The sequence below is a fragment of the Megascapheus bottae genome, chromosome 3, assembly GCF_031878675.1.
Source record: "Megascapheus bottae isolate mThoBot1 chromosome 3, mThoBot2.hap1, whole genome shotgun sequence".
Lineage (NCBI taxonomy): Eukaryota > Metazoa > Chordata > Mammalia > Rodentia > Geomyidae > Megascapheus > Megascapheus bottae.
This window is the reverse complement of record NC_143511.1, coordinates 74,321,359-74,342,917: the sequence shown is the minus strand read 5'-3', so window position 1 is coordinate 74,342,917 and position 21,559 is coordinate 74,321,359. Positions and strand designations below refer to the sequence as shown.

Genomic DNA, 21,559 nt, shown 5'->3' with positions numbered 1-21,559 from the left:
TGTTAGCCACTGTCCATGCTGGCTGGAGAGGTTTTCAATCTACCAATAACTGAATTCCATCCCTATCCACACCCCACAAAAGTTGTTTCACTCACCTTACATGCTCTTCTTATGATTTTATCACACAGCAAGCCAGAGCTGAAGGACGGAGTAAGTCCCACAATCTACTCTTTGATCGCACACAAAAATCACCTGGAAAACTTGGTACAATTACTGCCTCTCAGGCTCCAGCTGCAACCTAGGCTTCTAATTTATTTAGAGTTAGGCCTCAGGCATTCTGAATTTTATTAACACCTCAGGTGAATCTCATTTGCAGCCAGAATTAAAAGCTTTAATAGCACCACTCAAGGGGTTTTTTTGCTTTTCAAGAGAGATTTATTAAGCTGTTTTGACCACCATCAAATATGTAGAGGGGTATGCTCAAACCGCCCTCCTGGTCTCACCACCACCACTCCACAGACTCCAAGGATTTGCCAAATTTCTTCCCTTCTGTTTTCTATTGCATTCAATGACCTCCAAGGAAATCCAAAGATAGCACTAAGAAAAAAACAGTTTAACCTAATTTGACTTCCCTAAATAGCACGGGGTTGTCCCAAATAAAGGAACTGAAAGGAGGTCCCAAAAAGCAAGACATTTTATTAGAACACCACTAGAAGACAATTCCCCTTTTCATGGAAGATAATAAACTGAGAAGAAATGTCACTTCATTTTGTACATTAATTCTCCCCTTCTTTCTTGTAATGCTTACTACATCTAGACACCATCTTGAATGTTTTTTGTCCCATTCTTAATTCTAAAATATATATTATTCCTGTTTTGAGGAGGGAGAAACAGAGGTATGAAGCCCACCGGCCCAAGGTTAGCAACCAGAGGTGAAGGGAAGAGGAGAGTGTGGCCCCAGCCTCCCAAATCCAGGACTGTGCCCTCAAAATGCTTCCACAAGAGGCACCAGGACTTGCAAGTGTTGTCTCAATGGTCAGTGAGGTGGACAACCTGGCATCAAGGACAGCAGGACTGGAGAGAGGGTCAGGACACTGCTTCCTTCCTGTCTACCTTCAGAGTCCAGTGCTCTGCCCTGCAACATTCCCTGGTTCCCTGCTCTATGACATCACAGCCTCCTGCCCACTATGTCAGCTGCAGGTGAATGAGGCTCAAAGGTAAGACCTAAGGGCAGGAAGGAACATCTTTCTTCACTGAAAGGGACAAGGTCCCCACATTCCTGGGTGCCCACCCCTTGCTACAGGAAGCAGACACCACCACTTCTTAACTTTGATTCAATTGCTTCCCTTTCTGAGCCTCCCCATCCCCACATATACTAGATGAACCCAAAGGGCTCCTCCAATTCCAGTAGCCTGCTTGCTTGACCTCATTGACCTTGCTTGTCTGGTCACCAGGCTATGGGATCTGTAGAGACCTATTACCAGAAGCCAAGGGCCTTTTCCAGGGCTCTTGACTCCATCTAGAGGAGGGCACAGGCAATGCAAGGGACTCTCCCACCACCCTCAGCCCAACTCCTCAGGCACCATCAGCACCACCATCACTGACATTTAGGACAGACTTCGCAATACACCAGAAAGCTGAGCTAAGCACTTTCCATCCATCTCTACTGTGGATGCTATTAGTCTCCCACTGGTTAAAATATGATGTGCTCTTTAATGAAATCGAGATCAGACTTAAAAGCTGCGCTTGTAACTGCTATACCACTGACTTTCCTCCACACCTGAGGAAAGCCCAGAGTTCAAAACTCTCTGCTATCAATACTCAAAAGAGGAAGTGTTTCTGCTTCTTTTGTTCTGGTAAAATTTCCTGGGAAAGATTCTACAGAGGTAGCATCAGCCATGGATTCAGACAGACTTCTGCTTTGACGTAGGCACAGTGTTAGGACATCCCTGGTCTATTCTTGGCTAGAACAATCCAGGTCTAGGCCGGGAGTTTGGCCTAGTGGTAGAGTGCTTGCCTAGCATGTATGAAGACCTGGGTTCAATTCCTCGGTACCACATACATAGAAAAAAGCTGGAAGTGGTGCTGAGGCTCAAGTGGTAGAGCTCTAGCCTTGAGAAAGTCCAACGATAGTGCTCAGACCCTGAGCTCAAGCCCAAGGATGGGCAAAAAAAAAAAAAAATACTGTGTCTAGTAAACCTCCATTTGGTTTTAAAGCTTGCATTATTTTATCCTGTGTGTGTGTATGTATATATATATATATATCATATGACTATATATTGATGCATCTATAGATATAGATATGTGGATACATATGTCCATATTTATATAGATGGGTATATCTTTATAGATATAGACATATATAGATATCTAAATAGACATGTAGATATATATAGACATCTATATACATATAGCTTTAGAAATATAGATAGATCTATATAGAGACATGGCTATATATGTATCATATACACATATGCATGATTTGAAAAAAGAATCTTCCACTTAATATGTGAAGCACAAACAGAGATGATTTACTAGACGATGGAGAGCTAGGTTTTCATGGAAGCCTGAACAAAGCTAGCAGCTGAAGCACACAGGGCCTAGGAAGGCACAGAGTGCTCTGGCATGGGACCCTCTGCTGAAAGTGTCAGCATTCACACACATGCATCTCTCACTTTCAGGAAACTGGTCCTTGGCAATGCTTCACTGGTGGATTAGCTGAGTTGGGGAAATCTCTGGTGATTCTCCATCGCCATAGTTAGAAGCCAGCAGTCTTTGCCTAGCAGCGTGGGTGTCCCTCCCACTTTTTCCTAGCTGTAGCATGACCCTCTGTGATAATCCAGATCTTGCTCACAGTCACCAACCTTCCTTAAAAAACAGCTCCATTTTTCCATCTCTGGTGTTCAACCTGAGTACCAGTCCCCCCAGTTTTGGTTTTGTCTTTGTATTATTTGCCAAACCATCCATTGGGTCACCAGGGACTAAACACACTCAAAACTCTGGATGACAGAGTTATAACCCATTGGAATAGGGAAACCAGGAACTTACAGAAAGTACCCCAAAGGAGACTCTTAGGAATGGGGGATATCTAAAATTTCCTTTGTATTTGCAGCTGAGTCTTTGAAAACCTCCTTGTTAGGGAAATTTAATGACTTATTTTCTGAGTTTCTGTATCCCCTAAGGATTTAAAGACATCAACGTTTTTCTTATGTAATAAAGTTAGAAGAAAAAAAAACTCTGGGTGACACAAAAAATGCATGTCATCAAAATGACGATGGGAAGCCATCCACTTAGAATGCTAGGTAGAAGTGCTGTAATAATTTAGGTCTCCTCACAAGGATCTGACAGCTGGGTGTGAGGACACATGCCTTCTATAATCCTGGCACACATGCCTTTATAATTCTGCCACTTATGTAACTGAAGCAGAAGGATGAAAAGTTCCAGGCAAGTCTGGGATATACAGAAGGACCCAGCCTCAAAAAGATGGGAAGGAAAAGGACCCAGCCTCAAAAAGGGGGGAAGAGGGCCAGGAGTTTGGCCTAGTGGTAGAATGCTTGCCTAGCATACATGAAGACCCGGGTTCGATTCCTCAGTACCACATTCATAGAAAAAAGCCAGAAATGGTGCTGTGGCTCAAGTGGTAGAGCTCTGGCCATGAGAAAGTCCAAGGACAGTGCTCAGGCCCTGAGTTCAAAGCCCCAGACTGGCAAAATAAATTAAATAAATAAATAAAGGGGGTGACCAAAAGCTTCAGAATCACCACCCAGGTCTGTAGAAGGCCAGGTTGCTTGCCTTTTAGCCCAAGTGATTGATTAATCTCCAGACATAGGGTGAGTATTAGCAATGGGGCAGCAAAATGAAGCCCAAGAGCTAAAGACTTTAATTTTGGTCTGTTGTCTGTGTTATGGGCCATGGTGGGAGAAAAAGGACAACTCAGTTCAAACCACCCTGCTCAAGGTCTGTTCCATATATCAGTCATTGGGTTCCCTCGGACTCCAGACCATGGGAGGCTTAGAATGCTTGGTAGAGAGGACCGAATGTCGAAACTGATTTCTATACTGAATACCTGACTATTCCTCACACAGACACAGACATCTTTTTTGGCACAGAGGAGTTTGCTTTCCACGTAAAAACACCCAGATTAACAAGCAGTATTGCTTGCTGTCCATCATATTATAGATGATTCCTCCTGGGAGTTTAGGAGATGAGTCGAAAAGCATTGAGTGCTAAGGGCTCTTCAGAGGGACAGATAAGACAGGCATCCTTCTGAAGGACATCTGAAGCGCTGGTTCTCACAGTGGCCCTTCTGATCACATTTAGTGCCTGTTCTTATTTAACGAATTAATTATTTTATCCAGGATACCCTAGGGGTATTTTTAAAATAATTTCTGGTTAATACTTTAGGATTTTTAGAAAATTATTGAGAGCTTTGTTGTCCATTCCCATCCCAATTCGCTTTTCTAAGCCCCCTGTAGCAGTTCCGAAGGTATTGCCAAAAGAAAGAAAGAAAGAAAGAAATAGAAAGCAAAAGTGTCCTTTACTTAAGCCCCTGGTCATTCTAGAATGTTCTTCAAAGGTGACCTGAAACACATGGAAAGTCCTGTTGATCCATACTCACACTGTTTGTAACTTGAAGCTTCATCCAATCTACCTCTAAGATAGTTTTAGCTGATGTTTCCTATTTTTCTTACACTCAATGCCGTTTTTTTAAATTATGCATAAGTAGGTTATTTAAATGCTCTGCCCCTTTCCATCCTGATTTTAAACCTTTTCCACATCACTGAAACGCAGTAATTAAATGAACTTACCAGTGCCATTAGATGGTAGGTAGTCTAGGGCAATGGACTCTTTCCAGAATCTTGAATTAAATAGCAACTTTTTGTTGTGAAGTTTGCATCTAATTCTCACCCAACGTTTAAATCCTGCCTCTCTCACCTGTCCTCTAGCATGGGAGTTTTGGAAGATAGTATGACTGTCCTTTTCTAGAAAAGGGGCCCCAGGAGAGGTATAGAAACAGCATAAGTAGGTGGGTGGAGAAGAAAGTAGACTTCAGAAGGTTTGAGTAGGAGTAAGATCTAGTTCTTTCCATTTTCTTTTCTTTTTTTTTTAAGACCAGATCATGTCAATCAAAGAAGTCCCGTACTGAGCATTAGTTTTTGTTTTTCCAGAGTCTATTTTCAATCTTTTATTTGGAGCATCAAAAGCTCATCACAATCGCCAAGGTTATTTGTCACCTAGTGAAATTTTGCCATTTATTAGGCACATAAGGAGAAATGTGGTAAAGGTGGCGTTTTTCTGGGAAGAGGAAGCAATTTGACTGCAGAGGGGACCAGAACAAACAGAATAAAGTCCTCCACTATTGATGAAACATCTGTTGAAAGGCACACAGGGTCTTGAATTCCTTAGTGAGCAATCCCTTCACTTCAGAATACAGGCCAAGTAAAGGAACCTATGATTTAACAAGAGGGGATACTCATGAGAGTTTTGGAGGACTCAAGTCAAAATATTGGCGATTTCCTTGATCTGTTTTGGATCAAGCAATCTAACAGAACTTCAATCATGAGTTCTCTGGATTGGTTGGCAGTGGATGTGTAGCAGATTTGGGCCCCCCCCCCCCACACACACCCTTCCCTGATGGAGCACTTCCTTCTACATTTCACACCCACCAAGGCAATTCCCCAGGAGACAAGGGACTGAGGAAGTGGATGAGGAAGGGGGTGGAGAGGAGAAGGGGAAGCTAAAGCAATTAGCAGAAGAGTAAGTAGATTAGTGGAAAGGATATTTGCTAAATAGTGCATCTCGAAAACAAAAGATCTACCTGCTTTATAAAAATTTATATTTGCTTAAAATTTCTGGAAAATAAATCCACTAAGACACATCAGAGTTCAAGCTATCTCACCTAGCAACAGAACCCAAAATACCAGTGAAGAATAGGCTTAATTTAACCAGTGGGTGGCCCTTTCTGATCCAAAGATCCACATAAAGGTGTGTGTGTGTGTGTGTGTGTGTGTGTGTGTGTGTGTGTGTGTGTGTGTGTGTGTGTGTGTGTCCGGCTAGATATTTCTAATCATGAGGAATAGAATATGTGAAGAAAATTAAAGGTCATTAAGGAGAAAATGTTACATGAGACTTAGATCAGCAAGATTAAGAGAAGCCACATTTTAAAAGGTCAAATTGTGAGAAAGCCAGCATCTGCAAGTGGACTCATGTCCCTCCCTCTCTCCCTCCAAAAACAACAACAACAAAAAACAACTTGCAGCCTGGAATGTAGCTAGCACAAAGCTTAGATAGGCCAAAACCACATATGGTGTGAGGAATTAAGCCTAATAACAAAATGTTTTACATATATGAAACAAGTCAGGTGAGGGACTAAACCTAACAGGAGTATTTTACATAAGTAAAAAAAAAGCCAGGTGGGGAACAGTAAGGGATTAGGGCAAGGTGTCAAGATGGCAGTGAGGACAAGATGGCATTACTTAGATCTATATCGATATTTCAAAAGGAGGAAAGGAGATGTTAGGTATATCATTGTTACCCAATATTAGAGATGGCTCATATGTTTTTTCAAAAAATATTTAAGAAATATGTACTCTGTGCCAGTCTGTGGGTTACTGCTGGGACACAAAGGTGAGGAAAGAAAAATAGTACCCTCCCTCCACAGGAGTGGGATATTTGTCACTCTAATATCTTGTTCACTGCCATACCCCAAGCACCAAACAGTATGCAGCACAAAGTAAGTTCTTAATGAATATATGTCAATAGGAAAGGCTCCAGGACAATCAGCAAGATTATTGACAGTTACAATCCCCTGTTTTAACAAGTAGCCATGAAGCATGAGTCAGGCAGTCACTGTATATTACCAAGCTGGAAAATTTAGCAATAGGGATAGAGGGTAGGGAGTGGTGTGGAAACACAGGGAGAGGTCCTGACGTCATCCCAGAAAAGGTTTTAACTTCCCACAACCGTAGAGGTTAGTCTTGAAGTTTGATGAGCAAAGGTGTGTAAGGTAAGAACAATCCAAGTGCAGGGAAAATCACATCAACAAGATACTTTAATAAAAGGGAATAGGACATTGCCTACTCAGCAGCTCTCGTGGCTTGAAGGTAATGGGCAAAACCAAGAAGTTGAGGCTGAAGGCTTTTAACAGTGTGGTCACTAAAGATGTCTTGGGGAGTTCATGAAGAGTGTAGGGCAGAACTGATTATGATGGGATTTATATTTAGGACTCTAGCTTGACCTAAAGGTAACCTCCAGTGAGAAAGTTATGTCAGTAGTCCAGGTGAGAAGCGAGTAGAAAATAGTAATGGGAGGAGCAGAGAGACTGCCAAGATATCCAGAGAGTAAATTCCAGTGGTTAATGGATGTAGGGATGGTAAAAGCCTGGCAGGTTTCTAACTCTGGAGACCAAATGAACAGAGGATTGTTCTGCAAATCTCTGCACATGGGATCCAGTAATAGATCTGGATTGCACTAGCTATGGAAGGATAAGAGTTCCAACTAGTAATCAGAACTAAAATGGACTTATGGGATGGCAACTCCTTTTAGCATAGGAGTGTGGGGAGGGGTGCACACCTGTGTATACATGAAGGGGTGTTCCACAGATTGTAAGGTTCCTTGAACAAGAAATATCACTCTTCTTACTATTGCCCCTGGTGTCTGGCCCAAGATAAAAGAGGAATAAATGCTGGTTCATTCATTGAGCTAATGTGTATTGACTGCCCACATTAAATTAGGTACTGTTCTGACACTGAGGACAGAGCAATAAACCAAACATGAAACCCATGACCCCTTGCAACTTGTAATTCAATGAAGCAGACCCTAAACACAGTAAGTAGGAAATTTATAGTGTCAAAGAATGACAGAGAAGAAATAGGGGGAGGCAGCTAGGAAGTGCTTAGCAAAAAAGGGAAAGGGTAGTCTTAAATATAGTAGACCAAGAAAATCTCCCTAAAAAAGATGACATTAAGAAAACCTTGGAGATAGCAGGGTGTGGTGGCTCATGCCTGTAATCCTAGCTATTCAGGAAGCTGAGATCTGAGGATCACAGTTCAAAGCCAGCTTGGGCACTAAAGTCCATGAGCCTATTATCTCCAATTAATCACCAGAAAACCAGAAGTGGTACTATGGCTCAAGGGGTAGGGTGGTAGCCTTGAGCTGAAGAGCTCAGGGACAATACCCAGCCCCAGAGCAGACTAACATTCCAAACAGAGTGGAAAAAGAGGCACAAATGCCTGAGTTGAAAAGCCTGGAAGCCAGTGTACCTGAATGGAATTTGTAGGAGAATAGCAGGAACGGAAGGTCAAAAGTTAATGATGGTGATGTTGGTTTGAGATTTGGTAGAGAGGAGGCAAGTGTGGCAATCAGATTACAGAGCATCAAGAGACCTAGGTAAAAGAATTAGGGTTTTATTTCCCCTTCTGAGGAATATGAGAAATCACTGAAAGATTTTTTTGTTTTGGTTTGGATGTTTGGTTGATTTTTGTCAGTTATGAGCCCTGAACTCAGAACCTGGGTGCTGTTCTTGAATTCTTTCGCTCAAGGTAGAATTCTACCTATTTGAGCCACAACTCCACTTCTGGTTTTTAGATGGTTAACTGGAGATGAGTCTCAGGGGATTTCTCTGCCCAGTTGATGTCAAATCATAATCCTCTGATCTTAGCCTCCTGAGTAGCTAGAATTACAATGTGAACTACCAGCTAACAGCCCATGGAAGATTTTTTTTCCCAGTCCTGGGCTTGAACTCAGGGCCTGCGTACTTGGCTTTTTCTATGTATATGGTGCTAAGGAATCAAACCTACGGCTTAGTACATGGTAGGCAAGCACTCTACCAGTAGGCCATGTTATTTTTTTTGCCAGTTGTGGGACTTGAACCCTGCGCTTGAGTGCTGTCCCTGAGCTCTTCAGCTCAAGGTTACCATCCTAAGTTATTTTTATGAAGAAACATTAAGAGGAAAAAAGTCTTCTCGCTTCTCCCACATATTTTGTTTCTGTCCTGTTCATCTATAGATACTTGTATCTGGCATTATTTTCCTTCAAGCTTTTACCATTTTTATAGCTTGGGTCATCTAAATTCCTTATATAAAAAAATTATAGGTAACTTCATTTCTCCTTAATTATTGAAAGATATTTTGAGTGACTATGGAATTGGAGGGGAGGTTCCATTCCAATGTTACCCAATCCCCATTGTTTTCTAGCATTCATAGTTTCTGGTGCATTATCAGCTGTTTTACTTGGTCATGGTTCTGTTTTATTTGTTTTCCTCATATTAGTTTTTATAAGTTTTTAAGATTTGGAGAGTTGAAAAGGGGGTTGCTTTCTTTTGTTTGTTTGGTTGTGGGACTTGAACACTGAGCCTGGGTGTTGTCCCTGAGCTCTTCAGTGCAAGGCTGCCGCCCTACCCCTTGAGCCACAGTGCCACTTCCACTTTTCTGGTGGTTAACTGGATATGAGTCTTACAGACTTCAGTACCTAGGCTGGCTTTAAACCTCGAGCCTCAGTGCTCAGCCTCCTGAGTAGCTAGGATTACAGGCATGGAGCCACTGGCGCCCGGTGGGGGTTGTTTTGTTTTTAGCTATCTACGATATACCTTGGTGTAATTTTATGTTTCCTATATTTAGTGTTTTTCTGAGTGTTTATACTGATGCCTCCCATTTGATTTGGAAATTATTCAGTCATTCTTGATTCAAATATTTCTGCTGCTCCTTCCTCCCTAAGAGAGCAGTTGCATGTGTATGGTAGCTGGATAAGAGCCCTTGGTTGCTCTCCTCATTCATAGTCTTTTAAATTTTATTGCCAGTCTTGGGGCTTGAACTTAGGACCTAAGCACTGTCCCTTAACTTCCTCTTACTCAAGACTAGTGCTCTATCACTTGAGCTACGGAGCTACTTCCAGCTTTTTCTCAGTGGTTAATTGGAATAAGAGGCTCACAGGAACTTTTCTTCCCACTCTGGCTTTGAAACATGTTCCTCAGATCTCAGACTAGTAACTAGGATTACAGGCCTGAGCGACCAGGCTCATTCTTTTAAATGTTTACTTTCTACTTTCCTGTGGATAATTTCTATAGACCTTTTTTTCCCAAGTTCCTTGTTTGTTTGTTTGTTTTAGTATTGTTGTTTTGCTGCCCAGTTTGTGGTTGATTTTACCCAATGCATTTTTCTTTCTGATGCTATAACTTTAGAACAAGAATTTCTAAAATTTTACTTCAGAGCTCCTGTTTCTTTCTTCACTACTGTATCTCTTTGTCAACGATGTGCATTTTTTCCCCCATCACTCTAAAGTAGGACATGAAACATTGGAACAGGACAATCCTTTTCTGTGGATCATTAAGAGCAAAATAAAATGAATCATGTTAAATGAGGTAAGCCAAGCTCAGACACACAAACAGCTCAGGTTTCATACCATGACACTAAAGGAGACTATTCTTAGGGGAGAAACCCAAAAATGTGCCAGGTCATAGCAGTTGAAAAAAGAAGAGGAAAAAGTCTATGAAAGAATCGTTGAATAAAGTGCAGTGGTATTGTGAGAAACACCTAGCCACCAACACTATGGCAACAATTTCCTAAAAGAGGAGTGGGAACAAGTTATAACCAGAGACCTAGAAATGTCAATCTACAGAGGAAGGAGTTTAGGGCTAAATAAGACCCTGTACTACAGCACAGATCTTCCTCTTATCACTGTGAAGGAGACTGTGACAGAGCAACAAAAAGGACTTTGGGCTAGGGTGTGGTTTGAGTGGCAAAATACTTGCCTAGCCAACATGAGGCGCTGTTTGAACACCAGAAAAATAAATAAATGAAAGAAAAGCAGGGACTTAGATAATTAAAGGAAAAATAATACAAAACAAAACAAAAACAAAAAAAGACTGGAAAAACTGGCCACTGTAAAAGTGATAGGTAAATGAAGATTTACTACATTATTTTTTAAAACAAAATTATTGCTATGTATACATTTTAAAAAAAGAACTGGAGCTGTAACTCAGAGTGGTAGAGTGCTAGCCTTGAACAAATTGCTCAAAGACAGTGCCCAGGTCCTGAGTTCACACCCCATGACTGACAAAAATAAAAAATAAAAAGAATTACCAAAAAACCATACAGCAAGTTATTGTCAAACCAGGATGTAAGGCTGCAAGACTTCATTGGTTTACCATGTTCCTATGGGACTTGAGAGCCATGAGCTTCAGAAGGAAATGGAATAACCATTGGCTGAGCACTTACTGCAGACCTGCCACCTGTCAGCCATCCTTGGTTTCTGCAAAGTAGGCATTGCCATCCTCATTTTCTACATTGTAGAAGTGAGGCTCAAGAAGGTTAAGGAATCTGCTAGACACATACACACACACACACACACACACACACACACACACACACACACACACACACACACACGCACACAGAAATGTAGTAGAATACAGATCCCGATCTAGCTAAAACCTCATACATACAGATCACCTTTGCGCAAACTGGGATTATGGTGCTGGTGGGATTCTAGCAGGAGGTGTGAGAAAGTAAAGTCTGGCATTTAAACTATAGCTTTATGTTCATCTAGGAAACAACCCCGCCTGGCGAACTGGGCTGCAATTCAAGATCAGCTGATTCAACAAGAGACACAACAGACACACAGCTGGATGAGTAGAAGCTTCACCTTCTTCCCATGGGTAAGAAAACTGTACAGAATAGGACAGATGGCTTTCACAGCTTAGGCAGAAGATCCTGGAGAAGAAAGGAGTATCATGCCCGAGCAGAGACTGCCCCAATGCAACCCCTACTACAATACCTCCCCAATGGACACAGAGAGCTCATGTCCACAGCCCCCAGAACTCATGGTCACGTTCCTTTACTTCCACAGCAGCCCATCAAAACCTAGCCTCGAAGTTCCTCTGCTTTTGCTGTTGGTGTGAGGAAGCCTATGACACAGATGACAAGGTTGACGGTCAGATCCCCAGTAAGTATTGGCCACAAGTCTCATGAGCTTGTAATTAAGCATCCTTAGGATGCCTCCTAGAATTCATTCTCAAGCATGGTTCTAGACCTACTGAATCTGAACCTTCATTTTAGTATGCTCTCTAGGTAAATCTGTAGTTTCTGTAGAACAGGAGACTGTAGAGATCATGGCCAAGCTCCAAGGCTTTCAGTCTCTGAAGCCTCATTTGAATCTCAGTTCTGCCACTAAAGTTAGGCAAATCACCTAACCTCTCTGAGATACATTTGTCCTTGCCTGTAAAAGAGAAATATTCAAAATACTTTGTTGGTTTCTTTCAAATTGGTAAAATGAGGCGATACACAAAAGTACCTAACATAAAATACAGTATAGAGTAAACTGTTAAACAAAAAGTTGGCCTGGTGCCATGGCTCATACTTGTAATCCTACCTAGAGGCTGGGACCTGGGGATTACAGCTTAAATCCAGCTGGGTAAGAAAGTCTATGAAACTTGTGTCTCCAATTAGTCACTGAAAAACTAGAAGTGCCACTGTGGCTCAGAGTGGTAAAGTGCTAGTCTTGAGTAAAAAAGCTCAGGGACAGCATCTAGGACCAGAATTCAAGCCCCTTGACCAACAACAACAACAACAAAAAGGCTATGAAATGTATCTCAGTTATGATGCTCTGCTATCAAAACAAATAAGCTTTGACATTTCAATGGTTTAAAAAAAGTATTTCTTGATCATGCAAAGTCCAGGACACATCAATCATTCCTTTTTTATCTCTAGCCAAGCGCAGTAGCATCCTACCCCTGATCACTACAGAGAAGAGAGCTTCCTCCAGCAGCAGTTCATATGAGGGTGAGTCCCAAACTGGGGTACAAACAGACTGACAATGGGAAGAGGGAGACACAGAGGAGGTACCTAGGCCCTCTGTTTCTAATCATAATCCTTCTGGGTGATCCAGGAAACAAAGCATCACAGAGAACTGGGATTCAAATAATTTTTTCCTGCCAGACAGGAAAAAATACGCATCTATATATCATCAGATCAGGCATGCTAAAGCTTACAGGTGCATGATGGGACAGGATGTTTCTGGGAGTCTGTCATGGCTCCATTGAGAAATGGGGATATACAAGTGCAGGGGGGAAAAAAATCTCAAGGCAGACATTCATAAGTGAGAGCTTGTAAAAGATTCTTTTGAGAATAGCATAACAATAAAATCAAGAGTAAATGCACAGTAATGCATTTTTCAAAGATGATAATGCATCAGGTTTTTTTTATCAAATGCAAAGTATTCCCTGAAGAACCCTGCCATGATCAGATGAATTTCTCCCCCCGCATCAGACTTTACAAGTTACCAATAAAAGGACATAATTTAATCTGCACAAAACTTTAGAAATAGACATCATAATATAGAACTTTAGAAAGACATCATAATATAAGATGAACAAACATTCCTTACTGCACGTATGCCAAAAACAGAGCAATTAATTCAAGGTGTATAGTTAATAAATGACAGAGACTTTTTCCCCAGTGTTAGAAAAACAGCTCAAGCCAGGTATTAGTGGCTTACACCTGTAATCCTAACCATTCAGGAGGCTGAGCTCTGAGAATCATGGTTCAATCCCAGTTCAGGAAGAAAATTCTGTGAGACTCATATCCAATTAACCAGAAGTGGGGATGTAGATCAAGTGATAGACAGCCAACCTTGAGCAAAAAAGACAAGCAAGAGAAACAGGCCCTGAGTTCAAGCCTCAGTGCCAGCAACAGTCACAATTACACACACACACACACACACACACACACACACACACACAGTATCAAAGACACAGCCTTGAATGACAGTGTTCATCACAACAGCCTTATAGCAGCAAAACAGAAAGAAAAAAAAAGTCCAGGGCCAGGAGTTTGGCCTACTGGTAGACTGCTTGTCCAGCATTCATGAAAACCTGGGTTCAATTCCTCGGTACCACATACATAGAAAAAAAAGCTGGAAGTGGTGCTGAGGCTTAAGTGGTAGAGCTCTAACCTTGAGAAAGTCCAAGGACAGTGCTCAGGCCCTGAGCTCAAGCCCAGGACTGGCAAAAAAAAAAAAGATGACATGAGGAAAAGATTTGATATAATATATAGAAAAATTAAATGCACATATAGTACATAGGTTGCAAGAGACTCTATAAACATACTAGGAAACGATCACTTGTGAGGTGGTTATGGGGAGGAAGGTGCTTGGAAGAACTATTTCCTGTTTCATACTATTCAACATTCCATAACACGTGTGTGCCTATGCACACGAATGCCGGTCCTAGGACTTGAACTCAGGGCTTAGGCACTAAGTTTTTTTGCTCAAAGCTAGCACTCTACCACTTGGGCCAGAGTTCCACTTCTGGTTTTTTGATGGTTAACTGGAGATCGAAGTCTCACAGAACTTTCAACCTGGGTTGGCTTCCAACTTCCTCAGCTCTCAGCCTTCTGAGTAGCTAGGATTTACAGGCATGAGCCACCAGCACCCAAAAAGAATATACACTTTGAATCTAGCACCTGCTTACAAGGGGAAGTACTGGAAGAGGGAGGAAGAGACAGATTTAGAAACCCCCCCACCCCAGAATGTCCACTGCCCACCCATGTGTGCCTCAGCACTGGCGCAAGGCCTTACTTCTGGCCTCTCGGCTGAGACTCCCCATGTGACCTCATGCAACTGTCTTTGTCAGGTTTACAGTCTCAAAATGAGCACAACAAACCAAAAGCCCTGCTCCGTTCAGATAAGAAAATCTCCTCCACCAGCAGCGACTGTGATGGTGAGTCCTACTACTGACCCACACCCAGGGGACTGTCCTGATGACCAGACCCCATGGATATTTGAATTGAGCTGAGTAACCACTGCCATCAGAAGGCTACAGTCACATCTACAACCCACGGAGAGTGTCCAGGGATCTGAGATGTACTCATTTCATGCTTTTCCAAGCTAGGAATTCCATGAGCCAAAGAAAAGGAAGGGGTCGGTAGTTTTGCCTAATGGTAGAGTGCTTGCCTAGCATTCATGAAGACCTGGGTTCAACTCCTCAGTACCACATACAAAGAAAAAGCTGAAAAGTAATGCTGTGGCTCAAGTGGTAGAGCTCTAGCCTTGAGAAAGCCCAAGGACAGTGCTCAGGCCCTGAGTTCAAGCCCCAGGACTGGAAAAAAGAAAAAAGAAAAGGAAGGACCTATCACACAGCCATACTTCTACTACACCCTTGTGGCATCATCTTGTGTGTGCATTTTTGTGTGAGCGTTCACTCGCCATCTACCTTCAGTTGCTAGATATTAAGTTCCAGGAGGTCAGGGGCCATGTTGATTCTCCAGAGTGTCATTAAACTCTGACCCTAGCCTGGTCTGTCTGTTCCAGGAAAACAATGCTAAACAATGCTGTGGAATGAGTATAACTCAGTTAGGGGTGACACCTGTCTGGGTCATGACAGTCCACATGACCAAATTAGGACAATGGCACAAATCAGAATGAAATGAAGCCAAATTGCTGGGTGCCAACTTGGGTCCCTCTAGCTCACCCACCTCCTTCTTCCTTCCCACCCCCAACAGTGTGAAGGCTTCCGGATGGGAAGGGATAAGCCACAAGCCCACTAGGGGGCGATCTTAGTGTGTTCCAGCCAGGATAGGCCCAAGTCCTTATTACACTGAACTTTTCAAGGTACTCTACCATCAACTCTCTTAATCAACAGGTCTGTGGCAAGTAACCCCTAGGCTGGGATCTGCTTGAGCACCCCTAGGAACCACGAATCTGAGGACCTGTCAGAGAGGGGTAGAGACATCCAAGCCCAGCTCAAAAGCCTCCACCCAGCATCATCTTTCCTTCTTTCAGATATTTATTCATACCATTCCCATGGATTTTACAAGAGGGACCTAAATCGTTACCGCCAGGAGCGCTGGCCCTTCGAGCCATGCCTTATCGGGAAGCCCTGATCGTTCTAGTCACAGCATCCATGTGGTCTCTGAGCTGCTCGGCTGCCAGTGTCTCCATGAGGAAGAAGATGGTGGGCAGGAGTATTGAAGACTGATTCGGAAACTCCCCGCAGGAGGAGAAGACGTCTGAGCCACCACTGGCCACCTGTGGGAGACCCTCCAGCTCCTAACAGCCAGGGCAGGGGGAGCTGTCTCCAATTAAAGTCCTCGGTCCCATCAGAAAATGTGTCCCTCCTCTTTGCCCCTCCTTTTGCAGATTATCATCTGATGCTGGGCACCAGTGGCCTACAACCTTAGAGCTATTCAGGAGGCTGAGATTTGAGGGCCAACCCAGGCGGGAAAACCTATGAGACTTGAGCTGTAGCTCAAGTGGTAGATCACTAGCCTTGAGCAAAAAAGTTCAGGGACAGAATTCAAGTTCCAAGCACAAAAATAATAATAACTGGGCACCAATAATAATAACTGGGCACCAATGGGTCATACCTGTAATCCTAGCTACTCCGAAGACTGAGATCTGAGAATCGCAGTTCAAAGCCAGCCCAGGCAGGGGGTTCCATGAGACTCATCTCCAATTAATCAAAGAAAAAGCCAGCAGTGGTGCTGTGGCTCAAGTAGTAGAGCGCTAGCCTGGAACAAAAGGAGCCCAGGGACAGTGACCAAGCACATAGTTCAAGTCCCAAGACTAGAAAGAAAATGTCATCAATTTCAAAATATATTGTCACATAATTACCTTAAAAAATATTGAGCTTTTCGGATAGCTTTTAAAACCAGACTTGACTTACAAACAAGTTGCAAGGACCACAAAAAGAACTCTTACTCACTTTTTACAGTTTGCTTATCATCCTCTCCATACTATTACCCACCCAAATAACCTGAGTGGGTCATCATTCCCTTAACCTCTGAATACTTCAATACATATTTCCTAAAAGCAAAGATATCCTTTTACATACTACAGAATGGTCATTAAAAGCAATACATTCAACACAGATAACAATATCATTCAAATTTCCTCATCTATCCCCAAAATGTCACATTTCTTTTCCCAGTCCAAGATCTAATCCAAGATTGTGAAATAAATGTAGTTACCACATCTCTCCAGCCTCTCAAAACATTTAATCTCTTTTTATCTCTCATGTGCTTCACATTTCTGGAGTATAGATACCACTGACTGCACAATTTGAATTTTTTTCTAATGTTTCCTTTTGATCAGATACAAGTTTTCTGCTCAGGACAGGATACCCCAGGAGCGATACTGTGTCCTCTTCCATGCCTTGTAGCAGCATGCACATGTAGGCAGGCTCCGCTGGTGAGAATTCAGAGCACTAGGTGAAGGCACTGGGGCTGTAGCTCATTGGTAGAGCAGTTGCCTTGTATTTGTGAGGCCCTGGCTTTGATCCCCAGCATCACTCACAGACAAAATGATATGTAAATCATGTGACTAGCACACTGTCTTCCAGCTGGTTTCTCCACTATTTGTTGATTTCTGTTCATTTCTTTTTTACTATTTTGTTGGACTCAGGGTCTAGGTGCTGTTCCTGAGCTTTTTCACATAAGACTAGTACTTTAACACTTTGTAACATAGCTCTACTTCTGTTTTTCTTAGTGGTTAATTGGTGATAAGAGTCTCAAGGACTTTTCTGCCCTGGCTTCCAAACTAGATCCTCAGATCTCAGTCTCCTGCGTAGTTAGGATTATAAGTGTGAACCACCAGCCCCCAGCCTTACTGTCTTTTTATACCTTAGTATTCATTTCTGGTTGAATCTTGAGCCATCTTTTGAATTAAAACTCCTTTTCTAGGTATGAGAATGCCCTAGGCTTTCACATCCTGTGCCTTAGCTGAGCTTTGTGATCCTGTTTCCATGGAGCTGGACCCAGATGGAATAAGCTGGAGCTAGGGAGACAATAAAGGGAGGAGAAAGCCAAGAGCTTGTACTCCTAGCTATTCAGAAGGATGAGGTCAGAGGATCATGGTACAAAGTCAGCCGAGGCAGAATGGTCTGTGAGGATCTTATCTCCAACAGCCATCAGAAATCCGGAAGTGACTCAAAGTGGTAGAGCACTAGCCTTGAGCAAAAAAAGAAAAAAAAAAAAAAAAGCTCAGAAACAGTGCCCAGGCCCAGGGTACAAGCCCTAGGACTGAATGACAAGGAAGAAAAAAAAAAGGAGATAGGAGATGAGAGGGAGGAAAAGAAAGAGAAAGGAGGGTTGGAGGGAAAGGAGAATGGAGACAGCAGTGTGAATGCTTTTGAATAGTCACAGTGGCTGATTCCCAAGATACACGTTCCTCTGGGGTGACACCACTTGTTTCCAAGACAATGGAGACATCAGACCTATCCTGCCCATAACACATCTCAAGAGTAGACAGCAAAGCTGGCTTCTGGCCAAACATACCTGTGTGCACTTCTGTGCGAGCTGGTGTTCTACTGGACCCAACGGAGGAAGCATCTTAAACTCAAACAGATCCACAGAGGTATCCCTGGGCAGAAATGTTGGACAGTAGAGGACGAGCTGGATTTCAGAGAGGCAGCCTGGGAAAGTGCAGCTGGACCAGCCAGCCACAGGGAGCTGCTACAGCTTTAGGCCAGGGAGGCCAGTGTGACCCACTGCTTAAACAACAATGGGCTTCTGGGATTCGGGCTACATAGCCAGTTGCCTCATACCCTTCCCTCTTGCCAAAGCCAACAAAACATGGGCTCCAATATTTTCGGTTGCTGCTATGAAGCCAATGAGGCTCCTTCCAGACCCGCAGGTTCCCTCAGTCCGACATTCCAACAGCAGCAGCACCCAAGGGCCTTCTGTAGGTTCTGGTGGGGGGGGGGGCGAGGGGGGAGAGGAAGGGGAAGGAGAGAGGGGAAGAGCAACAACTGAGCTAGCCCTTTGGGCTCCGGTCTCCCCAGTCACCTACTGTGGCTTTATTTCAGCACATGGGGGCTGTGGAAAGGGGAAGTTACCAAAAGCTATAATGAAGTAGCCTAAAAACAATATTCATTAGATGTTCATTATTGAATATTAACAGGATCACGATGAAAGGGCAGGTTAAATGATAAGTTTAAGCATGTCATGGACCCTCCCTCTTTCTCTACAAAATGATGAGGTGACAATAAAATGCCATCTATTGTACAAGGTGTTGGGAGAATGCAATGTAAGCATCTAAAAAATATGATCCATACAAACAGGCATTTTACTGTGCAAGGATATGGATTAGTCAGGTTGTAATGAAGTAACAAGCAAACCCCCAGGCTGTAACTATTTCACAGCAAGTGGTCATTCTTTGTTCAAACTAGCAGAGTTTGTTTTCAAAGCTACCAGCAATTTGAGGAATCTTTGAGTAGAGATGAGAACAAAGACTACCCACCAATCCAAGTACTTGGGCAAGGTAAAGAGTTTCTTTCTTTCTTTCAGATATCAACCCAGATTCCCACCAGCAAGTTTTCCAAGGGAGAGACCCATACCGCCACTACTCTAACCACCGGGCAGTCCCATACAGCTACCACTTCTCTAACCACCACTTTAACCACCACCGGGTAGCCCCTGCCCATCACTATAACCACCGGGCAGGAACCAAGCCTTGCCACAATGTACAGCACTGACTATTTTAGTCAGGGACTGCATCCATGCAGTCTCTGAGCTGACACCTGCTAGAGCGTTTCCACGAGGAAGAAGGTGGTGGACAGGAGTCATGAAGACTGATTCAGAAACTCCTCACCGGAGGAGATGATGTCTGAGCCGTCCCTATCCACCTGCACGTGGGAAAGTCCAGGCAGGAGGTGCTGTCTTTGATTAAAGTCTTTGGTCACATCAGAGGATGTGTCTCTCTTCTTTTGCCTCGTTTCCTACTTCTGAAAGTCTCACAAATGTGGAAGAAGCTGACTCTGGCATCTATTAGGAGGAAATGCTTCAATCCCGTTGAACTACTCCAGTGGCTCCTAGTCACTTAACAAGAACATGCTTGCTAAGAAAGATGCTGTTGGGGCCTGAAGTTTGGCCTAGTGGTAGAGTGCTTGGCTAGCATGCACAAAGACCCAGGTTCGATTCCTCAGTACTACATGCATAGAAAAAGCCAGAAATGGTGCTGTGCCTCAAGTGGTAGAGCTCTAACCTTGAGAAAAAAGCTCAAGGACAGTGCTCAGGCCCTGAGTTCAAGCCCCAAGACTGGCCAAAAAAAAAAAAAGATACTGTTGATAGATGCTACAGGAAGTCTGCCACCAGGGGGTGCAATTCTGCTCACCTACTGTGTGACTTCACCTGTGCCCAGGCCCATAATCAATAAATAGTGATGTGATCAGAACTCTGTAGTTCATCAGTGTTCTGCACTACTCAACCAGTGCCACTAGACAGCGTGGCTTATACCAATAGAGAGACCCTTCAAGTGGCTTTCCCTTTAGACAAAAGAATCCTATGAGTTTGATATAGTAAGAGAGCAACCTCCAGAGCCTAAAACATTTTACAACTGAGGTGAGTGTTCAGGGAAAGCTTGAGCTGCCTGCAGATTGAAAGGGAACTAAGGGAACAAGCTGAGCAAGAGGAATAGTCAGCAAAGCTGGGAAACAAGATACACAACCTGGAGGAGGTATGAGGATGGCAAATCTCAAGCTCCAGGGTAAGACAGTGAAAACAAGGATCCATGGCCAAGTGCCAGTGGCTCAGTGGCTCACAGCTGAAATCCTAGCTATTCAGGAGGTTGATATCTGAGACTCATGGTTCAAAGCCAGTCCAGGTCTCCAACTAATCAACAATAAACAAGAAGTGGGGAAGAGTGGTAGCCTTAGACAAAAGAGCTCAGGGGCCTCATGAGTGACAAAAGAGAATGAAAGATAGAGACAGAGACAGTGATGCCACTATACACCTATTGGAAATAGCCAACCTAAAGTAAATCTTAAGGCAAACATGTTACTAGTGATAAAGAGACACTTCCCAAGGGAGTGCTTCACAGACAAAAAATAAATACTATTATATATAAGAAAATCCACTAAAACCTATTAAAAAAGGAAGAAGGTAGAGGTTAAAAAAAAAGTAATATAGGTGGGTGAATCTGATGAGAGTACATTATATTTGTATATTTAAATGTCACAAAGAAACGCCTTTGTAAAATTAATTTGTGCTAATAGAATGTTTAATAAGATTAAAAAATCTGAACAAACAAAAACTTGAACAAACCTATTCATTTACAACTTCATTTTGAATAACCAAGACAAATCCAACAAGCTAATGGTAAAAACCATAGTAGATTCATAGTGGAAAAACATTTAGCCCTGACAACCCCCTACAAATATTCGTTTGTGGTTGTCAGAGGCTGAGGAGAAGGGCAGAGAGGGGTGACTACATAGGCGATGGGCGAGGGGAGTCTATAAAGGGGATAATAAAAACATGCTAGAATTAAATAACTTCACTGATGAGCAATGTCTGGCGTTTGCTCTATGCATGTGTAGACCAAGTGGACCTTCAGATGATATGCCTCATTCCAGTGTTCAGACATTTCAGATCATTTGGCAAAGGAGACAACAGACACTCAAGAGAGGGTAAGAGACTCAGCCAAGGTCACAAAAAAAGGATGCAGAAGATCTGGGAAAGGCATTTAGATTTCAGCCAGGTGTTGGTGACTCACACCTGTAATCCTCACTGCCCTGGGAGCTGGGATCTGATCACCACAATTCAAAGCTAGGCAGAAAAAGTCCATGAGACTCTTATCTCCAATTAAATAGCAAAAAGCTGGTAGAAGAGGTGCCTTGGCCTTCAGCAAAAAA

At 43.0% G+C, this 21,559-nt stretch overlaps 1 protein-coding gene across 2 annotated transcripts; it reads left to right on the top strand.

Annotated features, from left to right (window-relative positions):
• The first annotated feature begins 1,104 nt into the window (after positions 1-1,104).
• Positions 1,105-19,606, top strand: Tex48 (testis expressed 48). 2 transcript variants are annotated; one of them, XM_090330504.1, is made up of 6 exons: positions 1,105-1,157; positions 11,485-11,593; positions 11,785-11,880; positions 12,645-12,716; positions 14,567-14,653; positions 15,715-16,039. In XM_090330504.1, the coding sequence occupies exons 2-6, from the start codon at positions 11,590-11,592 to the stop codon at positions 15,813-15,815; spliced, it is 360 nt and encodes a 119-aa protein (XP_090186630.1). In that variant the 5' UTR covers positions 1,105-1,157; positions 11,485-11,589; the 3' UTR covers positions 15,816-16,039. The 2 variants fall into 2 exon arrangements, with proteins under 2 accessions (XP_090186630.1, XP_090186631.1); XM_090330505.1 differs by lacking the exons at positions 14,567-14,653; positions 15,715-16,039 and adding an exon at positions 19,218-19,606.
• The last annotated feature ends 1,953 nt before the right edge of the window (positions 19,607-21,559 follow it).